At 38.9% G+C, this 22,404-nt stretch overlaps 1 protein-coding gene across 2 annotated transcripts in view; it reads left to right on the top strand.

Moving 5' to 3' along the window:
• Positions 1-20,622, top strand: part of htr2aa (5-hydroxytryptamine (serotonin) receptor 2A, genome duplicate a) — a 51,848-nt gene extending 31,226 nt beyond the window's left edge. Inside the window, exon 4 of one of the 2 annotated variants that reach the window (XR_006405988.1) lies at positions 9,238-10,166. Coding sequence is in view for 1 of the 2 variants with exons in the window: in XM_044365719.1 (XP_044221654.1) it covers positions 18,055-18,917 (863 nt within the window). In the remaining variant the exon portion in view is untranslated. Of the gene's footprint in view, positions 1-9,237; positions 10,167-18,054 lie in introns of those variants that run through there. The other variant, XM_044365719.1, reaches the window with a different exon arrangement.
• The last annotated feature ends 1,782 nt before the right edge of the window (positions 20,623-22,404 follow it).

Raw genomic sequence — 22,404 nt, 5'->3', positions numbered from 1 at the left:
GAAGTTACGCAACCTTCATCATCATGGCTATAATAATAACCACAGGGTTAATGTCAGGATGTCACGATTGTAGTTACGTTTTTTTTTAAATTGTCCTGAATCATGGTTGGAAACAGGAAATGAACAGTCTCCTGTGGCAAAGTCCACTGTTGGGTTACAGCCTACCGCCACCCTGCCCCTACCAACATATGTCAACATACAAAGTATAGACGTCTCAATTGACATCTCAACTGTGCCATTGCTCCAGGTCATAATTACTTTGGCCACTAGATGGCATTTGCCGTTTTTCTTGGGAGGACAGTTTCAGAAGAAGGCGTTATAGCCAAAATGTGATTGTGTTTGTTTTCACAACCATCTTTATGATTTTATGCTTCTATATTATGAGTCCTTTGTTTTTATGTAACCCAGGAAGTATTGATACCTTTTGTTAGTGGCAGATCCCTTTCCTCATTTTGATTATTTCTCGCGTCCTTACTTTTATTTCCACATTTGCTTTGTAGTGTCACTTCTGCTTCATCTCTGACAGGTAACATGTTTTGTGTTCTTTTCAGCCTTGAGAGGCTATAAGACATGACTCAAACACATTACAGTTTGTTTTGATGATGCAACATCAGGCTGGCTGTTTAGCATTCAGCTGAGAGCTGTGCCTCTGCCATATACCCAGTTAATTAATGGGATATTTGTGATCAGCGTATAAGGAGAATCAGCAGAGAAAACTATAATTGGGATTAGATTTAGTTGGTCTGTCATGTGCATGTTAACTCACTTGTCTTTCCTCAGCTTAAAAACATACACTTCCAACAGAGTCCCATCTCAATCATTTTTTTTTATTTTTTATGTACTGTATGTATTTTACAACACCACCTGTCCTCAGCTGATTTCATTAAGAAATAAGTACACAAGTAAATAACTAAACAATAATTTGACCCCAGAATAAAGCAAAAGCAAGTTGTTATGTAAACATTAATTTCCATTAACCAGATGGTGACATAGTACAAAAACACAATAAAAACACTAAAGACCAAAACATCTACACTACATGACACCAGTTATTTGGCTGTCAACTTTCATTACCTGGAACTTGCTGTGGATAGATAATCTATCACAGTAAACTTTTAGTCTACTTGAGGTTTGGTAAATGCTATGACTATTTGCAGTCATGCAGTTGTTTGCAAGTAATATTTTCAACACACTGCTGGATTCAAGGACACTACAACAGCCCAGAATTGATTGAGCACTGTGTTGTCAAGCTGTGATCTTGGAAAGTCATATCGAATATACAAAAACTAATCAAGTTTGACACTGTGTAAAGACAGTGTGACTGTTGACTTGCATTAAGGCCATTTTACAACAGCTGTTAAAGTCAAACATACATTCATGTAAAATTAATACTTCTTCCAAACTTGGGTACAGACCAAGAAACCTGTGTCTATCTGAAATTCTGAAAGCAGAGCAGTGGGGCTGGAGGAAGAGTTAAGTGGTACAACTCTTTTTGGCAGCAACTCTCAACCCTGACGACCTTGAACACACCATCAGAAAGATTTTAACAATTTATTCTGGCATTTCTATAAGTTTAGGGGACTTGCAATAAGAAACAGATTTAAAAAAAGGAAATATATTGACTTTTAGTGAAGCTCAAGGATGAGTCAAGCTCCAAAAATGCTGGATCCTAGACTTCCCATCATGCAGCTCAATAGCAGCTTTCATGAGACCCTCCCTACCTGGTAAATATTTTTCAAACTCCACATCACACAACATATTGTCCTCTCTTGCAGTAGCCTGCAGTCATGGAGGGTAATTTGCAAGTAAATTCAATCTACTCAAAGGGCACTGGCAGGTCCCCTTCACTAAAAAGGGGGAGAGAAATTTCAGTGTTTATAACTCCCTCTGGTTTGTACTCCACTGTAATGCCAAAATGCTCTTGCAACTTTCAGTGGCTAATGAATCGTGCTGTTCCTGGTCTTAGTGGTTGTGTGGTGTATCTGGATGATGTAGTGGTGTATTCAGACACCTGGGAAGTACAAGTCCAGCATATACATGCTGTCTTCGAGTAGTTTGTGTCACACATTACAAGATCTTTTCCCAGAAGGAATCCTTGATGAGTCTGTCTGGTCTCCAAACTACGTTTTGTCATGAAAACACACGTGAGATGTGACACAGGAAATGACGCAATACTATGCATATAGATAAAGGTAAATAAGGTAAATCCATATTTTTGCAATGACAATGTAGCTGCCTGCTTGTATTGTGGTTTGGCAAGGATGAAAAGGTTACAAATACTGAAAAGCTTGTGTGTATGCCAGTGTATTCTGATAGAAACTATATTAATATCCCCCACACCACCACCACCTATACAAATAGATGCATGATAAGACAGAGTTCAGGGAGCTGCTGCAGATGACAGCAGAGGAGTTTACTCTTAAGTTTGTAATTAGTTGAGTTTTTACATTTTTTTGGTTCCTTTTAGCAGAGTAACCAAGTCTCTATGACATGTTTATTTGATTTTCATCCCTCTTTCAAAAGCACAGGTGTAACACTCTCCATGAGGATTTTGTTCTGTTTGCACAGTTTCTTGGCAGACTTGTACCTTTTTAGCAATTTTTAATATATATATGCAAATAACTTGAGGGTAAACCTTGAAAAAAGCTCTGCTGTGATGCAACCTGGCTGAAGCTCCACAGAGTCAACAAGAGGAAGAGTCGAATAATGTGATGTCAGCATGGCAGGCAGCAGGTCACGTCCTCAGGCAGCATCACAGCAGAGCTGCTCATGCCTCAGCGCCATGCCACACGCTGCCGCCTATGAGCCCAATGAGATTATTTCAGGGTTTATTTATCAGGGTTAATTTTTAATTTTCAAGTCATGCACCACCTTGATTTTCTTCTTGGGTGTATCGAGATGAGGAGGAGGAGAAATCAGCTCTGCGGTTTCCCTATGGGAGTTTCCTTATGGGTGGCTGGCGTTAAGTCAAGCCCAGAAATGTTCCTGCGGTGAGTCGTGGTTATTTATGGTCTGATCTGATTGGACGTAATATCAGGACTTACACATTGTTGCACAGAGGAGGAGAGGGGGTGTACATGCACACACTGGCACGGTTGAGTGCATGCTGAAAGTGTGTGTGTGTGTGTGTGTGTGTGTGTGTGTGTGTGTGTGTGTGTGTGTGTGTGTGTGTGTGTGTGCATGGGTGCGTGTGTGTGTGTCTGTGTGAACATCTCGAAAATGACATCCAATCTGAAACATTCACGTTTCTTCCAAACACCCTGCAATGAGGAGACACACACACACACTCTCACTGCCCTGCTACACTTTATTAACTTTTCAGATAGTTTAAGACAATAGCAGCAACTGGAGAGATCTGTTGAGAAATTTGGTACAGAATCATTCCTATAAAAATGCTGTTTAAATAATTCGCTTATACTAATCAAGTAGTCCACTTACAATGTTCATTTTGGGTCTTTTCATACATGAAAACATGAAAAAAAAATTAAAACTACAATAATTCTATTTTACTCCCATGATAAATGTATGATATGCAATAAGCATCTGCAGCACCATTATCAGGCATTGCAGCGTTTGTGCAGAGGTGTGGCTGTGGGCATGTTTATTTGTAACTGCAATGAAACAATCAGAAAATAACATTTTATTCCTCTCATTCACTGGCTTTCTCGCTACCACTGCTCTCTCTCCTCATCCACTCTCTAGCTTGTTCTACCACTGCTTCTCACTCTCTCTCTCTCTCTCTCTCTCTCTCTCAAACGAAGAGAAATGTCCTCCCCTCTTCCTAGTAATGTTTTTGTCCTCCCTCATTGCAGGGTTACAGCTCTAATCAGATTGTGATTGGCCACTGTAGTGTGACATATTGCACTTCTCCAAAAGTTGTACTAGTTCAACTTTCTCACTGCGGGCCCCTGCGGCCCCCACCCCCACAGATTAAACGCACAACCCGTTTGCTTCCGGCTGGTTACCTGAGGCTGGTGTTGTGTGCATGTTGAAATCATGATGGGAAAAATTTAAGTGAAAAACGTAGTCTCCTTGATGCTTATGACAAACTGCCAAAAACAAGCCAACGAGATGCAGCAGCAAAACAACAAGTGTTTGAAACAGCTGTTCTGTATTTTGAAACAGTCAATAAAATTCAGTAAATACTGAAGTTGCCCATTTCATTACTTTATATTCATGTAATAAATATGCAAATGTCAATTAGATGGTAATCTGCATGAGAAATTAAGAAAAAGAAAAAATTGGTAATAATCATCTGCTTATAGTGATCAATTTGACCTAGACAGACGTGATCACTGTAAGCTGTTTCCACTGTATTTACAATTCAAGTTAAAGTAGGTAAAATGTGATTGATAATATCACATTAATTCTTCATTGTCTTTAATGTGTTATAGAAAAATGTTTATGGTGACATTGCTAAAGAGCATAACACAGCTGGTGGATTCAACATCATAAATACCTACTCCTGTACAACTGAAAGATTTCTTCCACAGGGTGCAGCAAGCTAGGTAGATAGCAGGCTGAGCTCATTTTGGGTGTTGTTGGTGCAGTAGGATGCTAACCGGTTAGCAAGGGTTCTCCCTGTGTCTGTATGTTTCTTCTATTAAAAAATGTTTTTTAATCCTGCCACCTTTCTCACATCCTCACAGCTGGCCAATCGCAGTGTGAAGAAGGCGTGATTGTTGGTATCGGAAAGTTACAGAAATTATTGTACACAGCCTTCCCAATTCTGACATCAGACAGGTGTGGGGGGTGGGCAGAGGTTTCCGAAGCTGTTTGACCATCCTGCAAGCGATTCTGGCACCATGAATGTAAGTGTGAATGGTTGTCTGTCAGGCCTGTGACAGAGGTGTACCTCTTCTCACCCAATATGAGCTGGAATAGACTGCAGGCCCCTGTGACTCTGAACAGGAAGTGTGTATAAATAACTGATGGATGGATTATGATGCGTTCATGCTGTTCATTTCAATAGTGGTGAAATATGAGCACTCTTGTTTGAGTATACAAAGCGATTCACATACACATGCAAAATTGTAACAGATAGATTAATAAAATAGACAAACATGACACAGAGAGAAATCAACTAAAATGAAATAAAGCAGGACATGGGAACAAGAAGGGAGGTCTATAGAAAGAGTTGCCAATATAAATGGGTTTTGAGGCGTCGTTTAAAACAGTCCAAGGATTCAGCCAATCTAACAGATTGTGGAAGATGATTCCACAGAGTTGGGGCTAAGAAGAAAGTGCGGTCACTTTTTGATTTGCGGTTTGAGTGGGGGATAGATAGAAGATTTTAGGATTGAAGGTAATGAAGTGGAATGGGGAACAAGGAACTCAGAAATGTAGCTAGGGGCGAGATCATGGAGTGCTTCATATGTAATCAGCAGGATCTTGTAGTTTATTCTGAATTTTACCAGAAGCAAATGGAGGGATGCAAGAAGAGGGGTAATGTGGGACCTACAGCTAGTTCTGGTTAGAAGTCTAGCTGCTGTATTTTGGATGAACTGTAAACGTTTTAAAGTAGACTGACTGAGGCAGGTGTAGAGAGAGTTACAGTAGTCTAACCTGGAGAAAATGAATGTGTGGATTAATTGTTCAAGAACAGTAGGGGTCAATATAGGTCTCATTTTTGCAATATTTCTCAAATGAAGAAAACAGGACTGGACGAGTTTATTAACATGATGGTCAGATGGCTGGTCAAAGATGATACTGAGATTCTTAGCAGTGGATTTAATGTTCGGGTGAAGTCGGCCAATAAACTGAGTAGCAGCAGTGACAATTTTTACATTTCTGGATTATTGGAGGAGATAACAGGTGTACATCAAAGATAACAGTTTTATGGTCAGAGGCAAATCGTATTCAAGGAGTTAAGAGGCATGTCCAGAGTCAAAACTAAATCAAGAGTGTGTCCACGGTTATGAGTAGGTCCAGAGACGTGCTGCACAAGGTTAAAAGAATTGCAGATGTTTAAAAAGTCTAGGGCAAATGAGTTAGATGGGTTGTCAATATGGATGTTAAAATCACCGACTATTATAGCCCTGTCAAATTTGACCACAAGAGAGGACAACAATTCTGAGAATTCATCTAGAAAACTGACAAGTGGATTAGGTGGTCGATAAATGGTTACACAGTACACTGGGTTGTCACACACCATTTTAAATGAAAGAATTTTGAAACTGTTAAAGGAACCAAAACTGAATGGAGTACAAGTAAAGTTATTCTTAAAAATAGTTGCAATGCCGCCATCATGGCCTGTTAGTCAAGGAGCATTCACAGCACTGTAGCTGGGTGGGCAGAGCTCCACTAGGGGGGCGCATTTCCCTGGTTTAAGCCAGGTCTCAGTGTGGAACAGGAAATCAAGATTACTGGCTGTGATTAGGTCATTGAGAATGAAAGATTTGTTAGACACTGACTGCGTGTTTAAAGGAGCGAAGACAACAGAATTGAGTGGCTGAACTGAATTGGAGTTACTGTGGCAAACTGTAATTAAATTATCAAGCCAAGCAGTTGATAACACAGGATGCTTAAGATGGTTAGTATTTGATCTAGTTGTGATCCTAACAGGGATACTATATGAGTCCATGGAGGAACAGTCAGATGGATTGACTGTGAGTCAGGCGACAAGATAGCAAAGTCAGTTCAATGTTGGTCGATAACAGGTGAGAGCCTTCCAGGGAGGGGTGGAGGCCATCATGTTTAAACAGCTGCATAATGGCCTTCATCATGTAAACGTAATTGTTGTCTTCAAACAGTGCCCATAGCCCATTCAAATAATTGTTTTCCTGCAAATGCATGCACACCTTTTGAAAGCAGGAGTTGTGTGAGGACAAAATCAAATGTATCAATATTCTTCTACAGCTCATGTTTCTTAAATGGTAAATAGACTGAATTTATAAATTATACCAAAATACTTTGCAATGTGCCTCCTGTGTTACCTTAAACACAGAAGAATGACACCAATTAGTCCCACACAGAGAGGTTTACATATTTGAAAGTGATAGAGGAACAAAATTAAGAATCTACAGCTATACTTTGAACTAATGCTAACCTCAGTATGCTAACATGCTCATAATGACAATGTTAACATGCTGATATTTAGCAGGTACCACATTTACCATGTTCACCATATCAGTTTAGTTCTGTTCTGTCATTTGCTAAGTGGAATAATCAGTGGCGTTCTGCGTTGTGTTGATTAGAAAGGAAGATGCCATTACACCAGGATCTCTATGTGGTTGACCTTTGTTTATTCTGAAAGAGACGAACAGTAAAGCTGGACCTCCATGTAAATGTTACTGCCTGCTCAAGTGAGAAGGGTCAACCTTCAGTTTTGCAGTCCTACATGACACACCCACTTTACTATATGACACCCCCACTTTACTACTCGACACACACTCCCTGATGTTGTCACCGTAACGGTATGCTACATGACACACACTCCTGACCCTTAACCCTAACCATCCCCCTCCTCATGCCTACACCTAACCAAGTGGGTGTGTCATGTAGTAAAGTGGGTGTGTCGTGCAGATATTGTAAGTCTGCAGATAGACCTACGTGGTCTAAAAGAAATGTGCAGGCAAAACGAGTTAGATGAGTTTGCCACAACTTTCAGATAACAGCACTCAACTTTTATAAACAAATAGTTTTACGTTCCTGTATGCTGAAACCTATATATTGATATTTGAAGACAGACATTATAGCATTGTTGGAAAATATACATATATACACAACAAACTATGAGGAATAATAGGATGGATTAGGATAATGAATGGGTGAAAAAAAGACACCCACCTCTCCAGGACAGGAGAATTGTACAAAAGGGGAGAGAGGAAGGGAGCAAGAGGAATTTATAGTGGGGACCACAGAAGAAGAAATAAAGGAAGAGGGGCTCTAAACTTCAACCTAACATCTACACAGTATACACATTCTGGGTTTGGAGGTCTTCCTTGTCAAGTGTTAATTATAATTAGAGAGAGTTTGTGTAATTATATGAGCAAGAGGTTATGGTATGTATAACCCTGTTACATTGGCACTAATCACAAAATACAGTTTAGGCTGATGTGAATGTGTTACCCAAACCAATGTATTGGACAAACTAACATTTTAACCTGATGAAAAGTCAGAGGATCACCAAAGTTATTACAATTCATCCTGAGGGGAACATGAGTTTAAAAAAAAAAACCTTGCGGTGATGCTAGAGGTTAGGAGACCACCAAAGTCCATGAATGTTCGTACAAAATTCCACAGCAACCAATCCAACAGTTGTTTAAGTGTAGACCAAAGTGATCCAGTAACTGACTGACAGACAAACACGGCCAATCATGCTGCTAGCATGGCTAACAAAAAACTCCACTGGTATTGGTCCACACGAATAGTTTAGTCATCAGAATCAATATTGGGAAAGAGAAGGTTGCGTTGGAGCATTCCTTCCAGAATCATTACTATAATACATGAAGATAAGGTATAAGATTAAAGAGAAAGACAGGGATGGAAGAGGGTCAAAGAGGAAGTGAAAATTGAAGAGGAGGACAGAGATGGAGAGAACAAGGGAAAGAGGGAAGGATGTAGGAAACAGGAAATATGTTGCACAGGTGTGAAGCTGTTTGAATGTAAAGCTCTATTTGCAAGATAAACACAGCTTTAAACATGATCATGGATTTCCAGCATTACTTGTTGAACATGAACATGACAAATATTGATTCACTGGAGTGGAAACGTCTTCTGACATAAACCACATTCATTACAAACCATTTCCTGCGAGGCTTGTTTTCACTTTTCCGCTCAATGAAGTCTGAAGGAAGACATCTGCGTCACTCAGCACTGAAGCCTTGTTTTTTTTATTTACTTCCTGCTGGAGAGTTAACCTGAGTTTATTTGAACAAATGATCTCAAGAGAGAAAACAGAAAAATACAAACAGAGGAGACTGAAGACGAACCATCAACATGTTGAAACCACGTCTTCATGTTCTTAAAGGCTTACATTCATTCAGCTTTAAAGTTAAATATAGCATGTTGACCCTGTACAACATTCACAATATTTAAAAAGTATAAAGAGTTTACTAATTCCCAAACCACTGAAAAATGATCTTCCATAGGCTGCTGATATACTGCAGAACAAATCAGTTTTGTAAGTTCACGTTACGCAATATTTTTGTGTTTTGAGTTTCTGTAAGTGATGTATTTCTTATATTTTCATTCATTTTGCTTTATTTGTTTGTCTTCCCATTCTGTCCACTACAGAATCTTGAGGAGCAAACTTGAAGATGTGTCCTGAAGTAATTTGCTTAAAGGGGACTTTTTTTTTTTTTTTTGTGATGTTCTGTTATTTGTTATGTTGGATGGTCAAAGTTCCAAAATTTGAGGTTAATGTATGTAGAAATGCTCCCTGCAAGTTAAAATCCAGGGCTTCAACCTACTCTGAATGCTTTGTTTGTGACATTTTTCTCTACCTTGCCAATGAGATGATGTCAATGCATCGCACATGCCCATAAACAGCTGTCCATTTCAGTAGCCTTTGTTGCTAAGGTTGTTGCTAAGGTTTTTCCATGTGTTGTTTGCGCTGTCCACTCTACTATTTCAATTTGGATTTCGGCTTGAACATGTGCAGACGTTTTTGAGAAGTTGACATTTCAAGTAAAGAACAAGAAAAAGAAGTTAAATCCTGCTACAGTCTTTTGTTTCATGGTTTGTTGACAGAGCCTTCGCAGCCAGTGGATATCTGCCTCTGAGAGCTGGCCAATCAGAATAAAGTGGGCTCATTGGGAGGGGGGTCTTAAAGAGACAGGAGCTAAAACAGCCTGTTTTAAACAGAGGCTGAACTGAGGGGCTAGGTAAAGGGCCAGTATGAGATAAATAAGGAGTTTTTGAACTGTAAATCATGCATATATTCATGCAGATATTTCAGTAGAGCCCCAGGTTGAAAATGTAGACCTGGAAATATGTGTAATATGTTCCCTTAAAAAAAAAAACACACATTCTTTTCAAACAGTGATTTCGACTGCTAAGACTCATTGCAGCTGTTGCTGTATGCTACCAAAGTAATCATTTAATCCTTGATATAATGATGAGCGGTTCACATTTTATCGTCAAATACAGCAGCAGAGATTTGTTTATCTTTGAATATGGACATAACAATACTACATTATGACTAAATAAAACAGTATTGTTATTGTATTGCAGTCACTGCTGCTGATCAGCAATTCTGCAACATCTTTGATTTAAGATCATTTATAGTGACTCTATTGGAAGGGACCCATATCTTTCTAACAATCAATCATGGTTTTGTTATTTTTTTCTGATATTTTTTCCCAGCTCATAAATGCTTTCACTCAAAGCCTCTTTGGTACAGTTCAAATGAATTATGGTGTGTTTAGTTCGGCTCATTAATGCTGATGTGAAAGCTGTCAATCAAAGTCCAATGCAGACTAAACAACCACACTGAGAGCCTGAGACAGAGGAACATAAACACATCAGGTTCAGTAAAGTGCAGCATTACATGCTGCCAGTAAGAATTTGATTCCCCCACAAGGGGCCATGTAGCTCTGATTATAGTACAGGACTTGAAAGTAACCTTTTCACCATCGCCACAAAGTGTCCCAAAGCATATTGTTGTATGTTAGTTGACAGACTTGGTTACAAGCGCTATCATTGTTCCATAGCAGCCACACTGACAAGGCTGTCTACAGATGTGTCTGCAGACATTTTTTGTTTGTCAGCCTCGTGAGCACAGGCATTGGCCAATGCCTATTATCTCAATGCCAGGTATCAGCCTGATTAATTGGCCGACTGATTAATCGGTTGACCACTACTCCTAACATCTGACGGGCTGATCAGGGAACATAAAAACTCAGAGTCAACTGATCTGCCAACCTTTCTTTTGCCCTCCAAATTGGTGGAACAAAAGCCAGGCAATGACAATGCTTCTATGTTATCTGTGGAAACTTGCGGTATCATACTGTAGTGCAGTTTGTTTATTGTGTATTTATTTGGATCCCCATTAGCTGTTACCAGCACCACAGCTACTCCTCCTGGAATCCATATTTTCAGTTTTTCTACATATGCTCTCTCCCCCTGTGGTTCATGTATGGTGGGTCTGCATGGTCAGTGTGCAGCACAACTTTAGTGTTGGTTTTACAAGCATATCTATGTATGTGTATGTTAGTGAAAGAGTGTGCATCATTACTCAATGTCTTAGGTGTGTCAGGCTAGCATGTCATTATGTATTGCGTTTAACTCACTGCCTTAGACCCAACTGCTAATACCAGATTGTTCTGGATGGTTCTTCTAAAACAGAGAATGCACTGGAGCTCTTGTGCACCGGTCCTAGTACAAATACTCCCTCACCCTCTTGTGATATGATGTGATGTAGCAAAAGATCTGAATGGAAAACGGTGACTGGATGACAAAAGTTTATGGTGGGGACAAGACAAGCATAAAATGAGAAAATATTCATGGTAAAATTAGTTTTTAGTTAAATAAAGTAATAAATTATTAAAATTCTTTTGAAGTTGTTGGGGAGGATGAGCGACTAGCATTTCACCCTTCACTGTAGAAAATCCTACTTAAAGTGGCTGTGAGGAAATAAAATAAACTCATATTTAAGGTAGTGACTTGTTCAAGTATGCTAAAGTTCATTGTCATTGGATTTAGATCAATCTATGTATACATAGACTCATGCAGTAACCAAAATAACATTTCTCCTATAGTCCATGGTGCACAAAGGATAGTTCTGAAGGGAACTACACCCCCATCCAGACAAGATAAATCCCTGTTAGAAATGTTTTATTTTCAATGTTCTTCTGGTGACAAATTTTCTGTTTTTCTGGCTGATTAATAAAGCGACAAACTCTGCATGTAGTAGCAAACAGATGTGTGTGTGTGTGTGAGGTGGTTGGATCAGCTGGTGTGTCGGTTGATCTCCCTCCAGTTACTGGATGAGCCACTGTAACACTCCCACTGGGAAACACTGGGCCGTCTGTCTGCCTGCACACACAAACATGCACACACTCGCAGATATAGACACACATACAGAACATAGACATAAACAAACACATTGACAGACAGAGCATATACTGTACTGATCTGTGTTTACACACCAGACCATACATACTCTCATACACACACATATACATGTATATGTGCTTTGACAAAAACACACACAATCTCTTGAGCTCAGTCTGTCAGTCTGTTCTGACTGAAAGATGGTTCATGTTTACTGTAATTCAAATGACTGGAAACACATTTGGTTACTTATTAGTATTTGATTATTTTAAATGTATTTCAGAGAACTCAAGACGGTCAGATTTGTTAACTGAACCTTGCAAATTCCAGTTTGATTGACTTAGTTTTGGTGATCGGATGTGGATAGCTGGTACCCCCCATGGAGAAACTCAAACCCTGTAAAAACTTAAGAAAAACATGTTTCCTCATCTTTCTTCAATAGCTGACTGTGTAGAGACAGGCATGAAACAGAGAGAGAGGTATGACATGCAACACAGGTCAACAGCTGGAATTAAAGTGGGGGTGTTACAGTTATGATATACAGGGTTGGGAGGGTTATTTTTAAAATGTAATCCAATACAATTACCAATTACCAGTCAGTAACCTAATCCAAGTATCACAACATTAAAGTCACGTAACTTGATTACTCTCCGTTACTTTTGAATTACTTCAATTCCAAATATGCAAATAAAGACAAGAGGAAAGAAATATCAATGAGATGACTTTTACTCAATTCTGTAAGACAACAGAACAATCAATGGCTGTTTAAATGCAGGTCCAGAGCCAGTGTGTGTTTCAATGTTCAGCCAGCAGATGACAGCAGTCAGAGATGTATTTATTTTAAACTATCACTTGACAACCTGAACCGAGTGCTGACTCCAATGGAGCATGTCTTCTCATTTTATTACTATGTTAGTTACTATCGGTGTGACAGCTGGCAGTGTGTGTGTGGATTTTGAAAAGTACTCTATAAATAAAGATTATTATTATTAATAAAGACATGTTATTATCTCAACTGTGATCTCAAATATGCTTAAAATAAAGGTGATTATCTTCTTGAACAAAATGTGTGGAAATGTTTGTCTTCTTTCACTACAGAGCTGATTTTCTTAAATCATCAAAAAAAAAAGTTTCTTTTGGAAATTACCTTTTTATCAAGAAGATTCAGCCCATAAAAACTTTGTGTGCATCTAAGCAAACCCTTCTTGCAGCAAGAGAATGTTTACTCAGTTCCTTATTTTTCTAGTATTTTGCACCTTCACACTTCCTGTGGGTACTGACCATTGAAAAGAATCACTGTTTCTACAAAATGATTGCAGTGTAAAAAAAAGCACTTTACGAGTTACAGTGAAAGATGGCAACTGAGCGGCAAGTGAATCAAGAGTTTTGAGTCCAGATTGATCGTCTGAATTGTTTCAATCAATTTTCAGGCTGCAGCATTTCTCTGTTGCATTTTGAAATCAAACCCTGAAAGTCTTCATCTCCTCTCTTTTCCCCTTCATCTCTTTTGTGTTTAAAGTGTCTCCCTCCCCTCTGCTTTTATCTTCTCTCCCTCTTCTATCAAGGTTTTTTTCTTCCCCATATTGTGATTTTACTATCCATGTTATTTCATGTTTCAAGAGCAGAGAGTTGCCATCAGGGAGAAAGGGAAGAAGACCAAAGAAACAGAGAAAAACTAGCTCTTGTGTTCAGGGGGATTATCTGAAGAACACAGTGAAACTCAAATGATGCTCTTATCAACAATGTCACCTCGACAAATAACATTCGATCAGCTGGATATGAAGCAGATAGCAGTTTAAGGCCAAGACATGATCATTTCTGTCTCTTTGTTTCTTCCTGTCTCCCTACCTCTGGAAGAAAGAGGTAGGCTGTCATAACCTTCAGGCTGTCACAGTACAACTGGAATAATAAATAAATAATAAATAGGAATTTGGGCTGAGGAAACAAAGTTATAGGCATCATATTACATCACCACCTGTGAGTTTACGACTCAAGACAGACCTATTTCCTGGCCTAGAAGCTATAGATAAGGAAAATTTAGGAATGAGATTGGTATTGGAGAGGCTGTTGACTAGGAGGTGGAGTCAAAACTGTACTTTCCTCCCACACTGTGACAGACAGACAAATGGAAAAATAGAGTTTTAGCCCCAGACTTAGTGGACACTTTGACACTTTTCATTGTGAGCATTTTTGACAGACTGTACCTGCCCTGCTGCTAGCTGCTGGAATCCACTGGAAAAAAGACACACCAAGAATGTGAATGTTTGGGAGATTTTATGTGGATAAAAAGCATTTTTCAGCAAATAAAGAATGAAATGATTGTGAGAACAATGTAATTTGTGTGTTGGTAATGTTGGTCTAGGACTAATAACAGTTCAACAATCACAATAAGGCTATTAAAAAAAATTTAAAAAAATCTTTTTAGATCTTATAATCTAAATGCAGTTTGTTATTCTAATCTTATCTATATCCAGTCTTGAAAAATAAAGGAACTGTTTCAACTGCAGCAACTCTTCCATGGATCCATCTTAATGAGCACATTTTTCAGTCACACAGAATTTATTTTAAGATTAAAGATATGTCACCAGACAAATGTCAGATATTCATATTTGTACAAACAGAGTCATAAAAACTGGCATTTTGGTTTCGAACAGTTAAGTCAGAGCCTGTCCTCATGAGAAAAACTTGTCTGTCAGGTGCTAAAGTGGATGGTTGGATCATCAAAGTGTGCGACTTTTAACTCTGGAGACTTTGCTGTTTGCGTCTCTTTTCCTTCCAGCAGTCAACTATGGTGTCTTTAAATAATTACCACCATCTTTTCATAACCTTAACCAGGTAGTTTTACCCTAAATCTAACCAAACCAGATAGAAAAAATGCTCCTATTAGTCATTTTGGAAGGCAATGACAAACAACATCTAGTTTAGAGAGGATGCCATTTACTCTCAATGAGCAAGACATAGCTTCAGTGGAGTGCAGAAACAGTAAAGAATGAATTATGAAACCAAACAATAAAAGAAATGACATCCTTTAAAGCACCTTCACAGTCATGGTGCACCCACACAGGTGTACAGCGTAGATGCATGTAAATACAGATTGAGCCCTTTGATCTAATGGGCTCTCCATAGTTGTATATAATACTTGTAAGACAGCCTTTATCTATTTTTTGGGATTTTTTTGCTTCCCATTATTATAATCCCACCCACCCACTCTGTCATGGAATGACTATGTACTGACACACAGCTCACCAGCGCAGTGTTATTGTCACAGTTAAATTATTCAAATCAGAGCAGTTTACATTGTATGAAATTAATTTTGTTGCATTATTTAGTTGTGTGATCACAGATTTGTGAACAGGATTTATACTGAGCCACTGCAGCACTGATGAAATGTCAACATGTTTTGACAAGAAGAGTGTTGCTCAAAAGAACAAGAAAGCAGGAAAGGAGGTTATTAAGCCCTCTCCCCTTCACACATACAAACACTGTTTCTATATTAGTATCCAATTAATATGTTTTAACATCCTGCATGTCTATTTGTCACGCAATCTGTGTACATCTGCTAAATCATTGGTATATATTTACAAAGGACATCAGATGTACTTCAGAACGATTCCATGGCACTTGTACTTAACTCAAGTAGTTTATTTCCATTTCATGCTTCTTTATACGACATTTATCTGATGGTTTTAAGGGCTGTTTATATTGTGGATAATATTTAAAATATGAAACCTTCAATGATTTTATAAAACATGATACATTGTTTCAAATTAAACTACATAACAGTAGATTCAGTAGTTAAATTGGCTCCACCTCCACCAACATTAAAGGGGCACTACAGCAATTTGTTTGTAGCTCAGCTTGTGAAACAGTTCAAGCCTGTGTTACAAACTGGGGATGTGGAGTTTGAGAGGTATTTGTGTTTACCAGGCAGAGAGGGTCTAATGAAAGGTGAAATCAAGGTGCATATTCCTAAATAAATCTGTGCCTGATCAAATTACCAAACAAGTTGAAAAGGGGTTCTCAGTGCATCCTCCAGCAGTATGAAGCTGAATCAGGTGCTTCTCAGAACAAGGACAGCTTACTTCCAAGAGAAAAAAGTCTTTGTCTATTTAGTCTCTGATGAAGATACAGTGGTCTTGAAACACTGGTCTGTTTACACTATTAAAGACTGCAAATCAATCAGTGTTCTCCAGCCCCATTAAGTCCCAGATACCATTAAGTTGTCAGTAGGGGCTCCCATAATAATAATATTAATAATAATAAACTTTATTTGTATAGCACCTTTCAAGCAAAATGTAGCTCAAAGTGCTTCACAATAAAGAGATAAAAAGCAAAAGACAGACATTAAGAACATTAAACAGGAAACATGCATAGATTAAAGGGACGCAAACAAGAAAAACAGTGCTTTGCATTAAAAAAAAGAAAAGAACAACTTATAAATTCTTATGTAAAGCACAAAATCAATCAATGAAATAATATAAAAATGTAAAAATACAATAAAATGTCTTAAAGATGGTAGGATATGGTGCATAAGAAATGGTGTGATATGGTGCTATAGAAAGGCTTTTTGGGTAAGGTGTTGCATAATTTGGGACCATAATTGAAGAGAGCTGCATCTCCAGTTTTCTTTTGGTTAGGGTTATGGGTATCTACCAAGGCTGCAGTAGAAGATCTAAGGGCTCATGAAGGAACATAAAGCAACAGGGAGTCTGTGATGTAGGTCAGCCCTAACACATTGAGAGCTTTACAAACAGCAGGAAGGACTTTGAAATCGATTGTGGAAGACACAGGGAGCCAGTGTAGTCCAGCCAAGACTGGAGTGATGTGTTTTCTGTTTTTGTTAGTAGTCTAGCAGCAGAGTTCTGAATAAGGTGTAATCTTTCAATGGACTTTTTAGGAAGGCCCCTAAAGTCCAACCTACTTGCGATAAAAGCATGAATTAGTTTTTCAGCATCTTGCTGAGTTAGGAATGGTTGAACCTTGGCAATATTTCTGAGGCGAAAGAATGCTGTTTTGGTTACTTTGTTTATATGGGACTTAGTCTTTTAAAGAGCTCATCCCTTTTTGCTTTAGGGCCAATTAATAAGATTTCTGTCTGCTCTTTGTTTAATTTTAAAAAGTTATTACTCATCCATTTATTGATTGCAGACATACAGGCAGTCGGGGAGTTTAAAACATCTGGATCGCTTGGTTCAACAGATATGCACAACTGTGTTTTGTCTCAACGACACATGTTCTCCAAGACTAATGAAAAATTTCCTTCCTGTAATGTATGTCCGGAACCAGTTTAAAACACACTCTGTGAAGCCAACCCAGCTCTCGAGGCAATTTATTATTTATTAGCATCAGTGCTAAGTGTCAGATCACTAATTATCTTAGTGAGAGCAGTTTTTCAATTGATTTCAATTCAATTTTATTTATATAGTGCCAAATCACAACAAAAGTCATCTCAAGGCATTTTTCACACACAGCTGGTCTAGACAATACTCTTTCATTTACAGAGACCCAACAATTCCCCCATGAGCATGCCCTTGGCAACAGCAGCAAGGAAAAACTCCCCTTTAACAGGAAGAAACCTCAAAAAGAACCTGGCTCCACAATCTAAGTTAGGTTTCTTCAGTAGAAGTTTCACAACAGCAGTTTTGAAGTTATAAGGAAAAACTCCTAAGGGATGTATTAATAATATTTATGACCATGTTTGATATACTATTTAAGATCTTCTTAATGAGTGCAGAAAGAAGATGGTCAAGGGAACAGTTGGTTGCCTTAACCCTTGACCCTAGCTCAAAAATGATGTGGCACTGCTTACAAAGAGTTTGTTGATAATACTAATGTACTTCAATTTAAGTATTATTTTAAGCAAAAATTTTGACTTTTACTTGTAATGGAGCAATTTAAATTTGTTGCATTACTTCCACTACTGCAGGAAATCAACCAGCTTTCCTCTCACCAACATGGAAACAACCACAAATATATACATGAATCACAGAGAGTGTTGTGGGTTTGTAAATTTCTCCTAATGTCTCTGTTGTTGGTCTGTTTCCTTCCTCTCTGCAGGGATCTCGATGCCAATTCCTGTGCTGGGACTCAGGGACCACTCCAAGGTCTTCAAAGATGGCAGCTGCCTGCTGACAGATAACAACTTTGTGCTGGTCGGCTCCTTCGTGGCCTTCTTCGTCCCTCTCACCATCATGGTCATCACCTACTTCCTGACCATCAATGCCCTGCAGAATGAAGCCACCCTCTGCTTGGACCAGCTGGTCCCACGGCCCAAATGGAGCACAACATTTACTTTGAGCTTCCTACCACAAACCTCACTCTCCTCTGAGAAACTGTTAAGGCGCTCAATAAGCCGTGAGGCCGGCGGCAGAGGGAGTAGCGGTGGCCTTGCAGGCGACCGCGGTAGTGTCTCTGGCTCGCTGTTTGGCCGCCGCACCATGCAGTCAATCAGCAATGAGCAGAAGGCATCTAAGGTCCTCGGGGTGGTGTTTTTTCTCTTTGTGGTCATGTGGTGTCCATTTTTCATTACCAATGTGCTGGTGGTGGTGTGTGACCCGGCGGTGTGTGACGCGGGACTCATGGGAGGCCTTCTTAATGTTTTTGTCTGGGTTGGATACCTGTCATCCGCAGTCAATCCACTGGTCTACACACTGTTTAATAAAACATACCGCGCAGCATTCCTACGCTACGTTCGCTGCCAGTACCAGCCGGAGAAAAAGCCTCTTCAGCTCATCCTGGTGAACACTATCCCACCGCTGGCTTACAGCTCCACCCAGCTTCCCCTGGGCGACATCAGGAAGTTACGAAATGGAGCAGCGCACTCTAGTGGCGAAGTGAAGGAATTCTCTTTACCTGGGCGGGAAACAGAGAAGTGTAGACCAGACAAAAGCCATGGAGACAAAGATGAGAGCTGTGTGTGAGTGTGGCTGGCAGAGCTCCTCTAAAACAGATAAAACCCTGCGTCAAGGTTGATTCTTTGCAAGTCATGGGTTAGATACAATTTTAACTTCTGCTGTCACATCATAGTTGGAAGAGAAGGGTTCAAGATCCAGTGTCAAGGTGCCACAGACAAAGTGCCTCCCGGTAAGGAATTTAGAAATACAGTCATGAGTACTGCAACCCATCAAGAAAATAGAGAATAACGTATAAACCTATGCATTTCAGTGCATTTTCAGAGCAACTTTAGAGGGTTTTCCCCAATTCCTATCCTCAGATTCATCCAGTGTCTTATCCCTGCCTCGTCAGCAGGGTCTGAATCAGTTGAATGAGGTTTGTGAGTTCCTGCTTACAACAAAACAAACTTCTACCCAAACTGTCAACCAGTGCTTGTTCATGGATTAAAATCACCAAAGTCTTTTTGGTCTCAGTGCTGTTCCAGAGCCTTGTTCCTCACTGCCAGAAATGAAATTAGTCTGGGAAAATATATCATTTTATTTTTCACTTAATCTTTTTTAAAGATGTTGAGTCTATCAATGTCTTTCAGTCTGAGAGTTAAATGAGACAGATGAAAAAGAAAGACTGCCCATATAAATGATGTCACACACTCTTGGGCATGTTCCCACGACAAAAAGTGACATTACTTACCCATTTTATAACTAACTCTTTGGACATAAGGGTAAAAATAATTTGCATATTCTTCACAATATTACATCTTCCAGCTCCGCTTCAGTGACCTCAGCTACCCCTTAATTTCGGCTTCTTGGGATCAGCCAGGTGGCCTCTACCTCCCATCATACCTTTTGGTGGATCAGCAGGGATTAAGCTGGATTTCTTGCCACCTTACCAGATGTTAGTGTTGGGGAGGGAGAGCCTGGATGAGCCTCACACACCGGGACTCCAGACACTTGCAGAGATCAGATAAAGCTGCCAAAAAGGGAAGGAAAACCTCATGCTGCTTCTGAGGTGTTTTCTGTTGACAATAACAACATGGAGATGAAAGCAGATGCCAATGAGGTACTGATGTTAGAGAGAGACAACATACATAAATCTATATTTGTAGTGTGTATAAATGTATATGATTGTTGAGTTTGAAAATTTTATTTACAAGAGAGAGGAAAATTATTGTTATTAATATGATGATGTAAGGATGTAAGATGAGTTGAGCAAATGAAGTAGATTTAACTGCAGGTGTATCCATTGTAAAAGTCACACTTCTTATTCTGTTCTTGTTGTGAAGGACAGAGGATGAATTAATGCATGAGGGTGGGCTTGTACCATGGATGTATTATCAAGGTGTGTTCAGACCAGAGATGTAGATACGAGACTTGACATGGATTTGGTTCAAAAAACAGCTCTGACTGAATGCTAAGTGAATTTTAAATGCTGTCCGAAGGCAAATAAAGTCAAAGGAAAACTTTGAGCAAATGACACAAATTTGCTCTAGGTGGAGCAAAAATGTATTTGTGTGAGTTGACAATATTTCATCTCACTCAACCCACACACAGGCTAATTGACTATTGACATCTGTACTGTTAGTTCACTGGCTCTTTGTGGTGAATTAACTTTTTTTTTTGCATGATTTAAAGGTTCCTTGTGGAGTTTTCTTGTAAACAAACAAAAATTATGTTGACATTCAGTGTTATTCACTAAAACACACTGAGGTCTAACAAACATGTTGAGTGCATCTTCCTCCAAAACATTTGCAAAAGTAATTTTATATTTTATATTGTGCATTATTTACATCCATGTTTGTTTGCTAGGACTCTTCTTCCCTGCCTTTGTTAGCACATCGCTAAGTTTTTTTTTTGCATGTTACCGCCACCAACTGTACATCAATGGAATAGCGTGCTTGTGCACATGCAAGATATAAAACAAAATGGGGACCCACCCATAGAATCATTGCTTCATAACACTACTAATGGTCAAAAACTCTACAGGATACCTTTAAACAGGATGAAAATTTGTTCAGCATTCAATCTGAAAATATCTTAAAAATGGGTACAGTGTTTCAAGATAGCACCCATTCATTCCAACAATAGTTGCTAACCTAGCATTTACACAAAGACAGGTACTTCTCCTTCTGGTTTCTTTATTTTCTTTTTGTTTTCTTTCTTTCACTTTGTAGAGCTTAGTACACATCCGCATGCACATACAGCATGTTAATTTGAGACCACTGTATTGGCACATATAGCATCCCAACACACAGGACACCGGCAACAAAAAAAAAATCAGGATCATCCAGCAAAAAATAACTAACCTAAACTGTCATTTACAAATCATTTACAATGTTAGGTAATAAAATACATGCAAGCACACATTCCCGGTAGATTGTGATGTGAAAGGAGTCATTTTGCTGGTTACCTAACTAAAATGATTGTCACCATGAGAACAGTGTTGTAAAAGCCTTCCTCATAGCATTACAAACCACTGTGCTGTTTGGGCGTGTGATGGTTGTATAAATCAAAACCAGCTTACCAGTTAGTGTGTCTTTTTCCCTTATGTCCTGTAGGCTTTACACTGAGATGATGTCATACACATAAAACAGCTTTTCTGCTCCGAGAAAGTTTTACAAATATTAAATCATGACAGTTTAAAATTCCATAATATGAAGAGCAATAATTGAAATTGTTTGTTGGTCAAGGTGTCATGTCTACAGTTTTACAGATATCTCTTTAATAATGGCGGTCAACTGGGAAAATTCTTCTAGGGGCATGAGATATGTTTTGTTGCAGTACTGTGTTTGGTCACTGGTACAAATTGGCATCTTGGCCAACTCTGAAACACTGTATCCAGCTCTATTAATACATCCATTGATTGTGTAAAAACTACTATGTTAAGAGAATCCTTAAAAACCAAAAGCAAAAAGAAGTAAGACACAGGTGAAAATGAATGTGAGTAAAGGTAGAATGTAAGGAAGAATATCATGCGAGTAATTTTTTTATGCCACAATTTACAACGAAACTGTATGTTTACATTTCCTCTAAATGTTGGTGGTTTATCATGGTTTTGATAAAGGATTCACTTCCAAGATGCTACATATTGATTTAAGGGATCCAGCTTGGGAAGAGTTTATAATTTTACAAGCCAATAACCTTTCTAAAAATACTGAAGTTGGTCAAAAGTTTTTACTACAAATTGTATCAGTGTCCCTTTTTGAAGTAGTGGCTATTTCATTTTGGACCAGAACTCTTCTTCACGTAATGAGAAGGCTCGGGTTAACTCAGGGTATATTGAGAGTTAAGAGAGAGATGGCGCTCATTGCACTTAATGTTGCACAGAGTGACTGTAATTATGGTCTGTTAATTAGAGTCAATTACAGTCTGTTATTCAGAAAGAAAATGAGGAGTTTTTTTTGGCAAAGCATGCAGTGAGCAAGTTGTTTATTGGCACCTCCACTGTTATCACAGCAGGTCAGGAGATGTTAGCCAACTGTGGCTCAGGAAAGGATTCAGGCAACAGAAACGCTGA

This window comes from Thunnus albacares, chromosome 11 (assembly GCF_914725855.1).
Source record: "Thunnus albacares chromosome 11, fThuAlb1.1, whole genome shotgun sequence".
NCBI classification, from domain to species: domain Eukaryota; kingdom Metazoa; phylum Chordata; class Actinopteri; order Scombriformes; family Scombridae; genus Thunnus; species Thunnus albacares.
The sequence above is the reverse complement of the archived record's forward strand: the minus strand, read 5'-3'. Positions and strand labels throughout refer to the sequence as shown.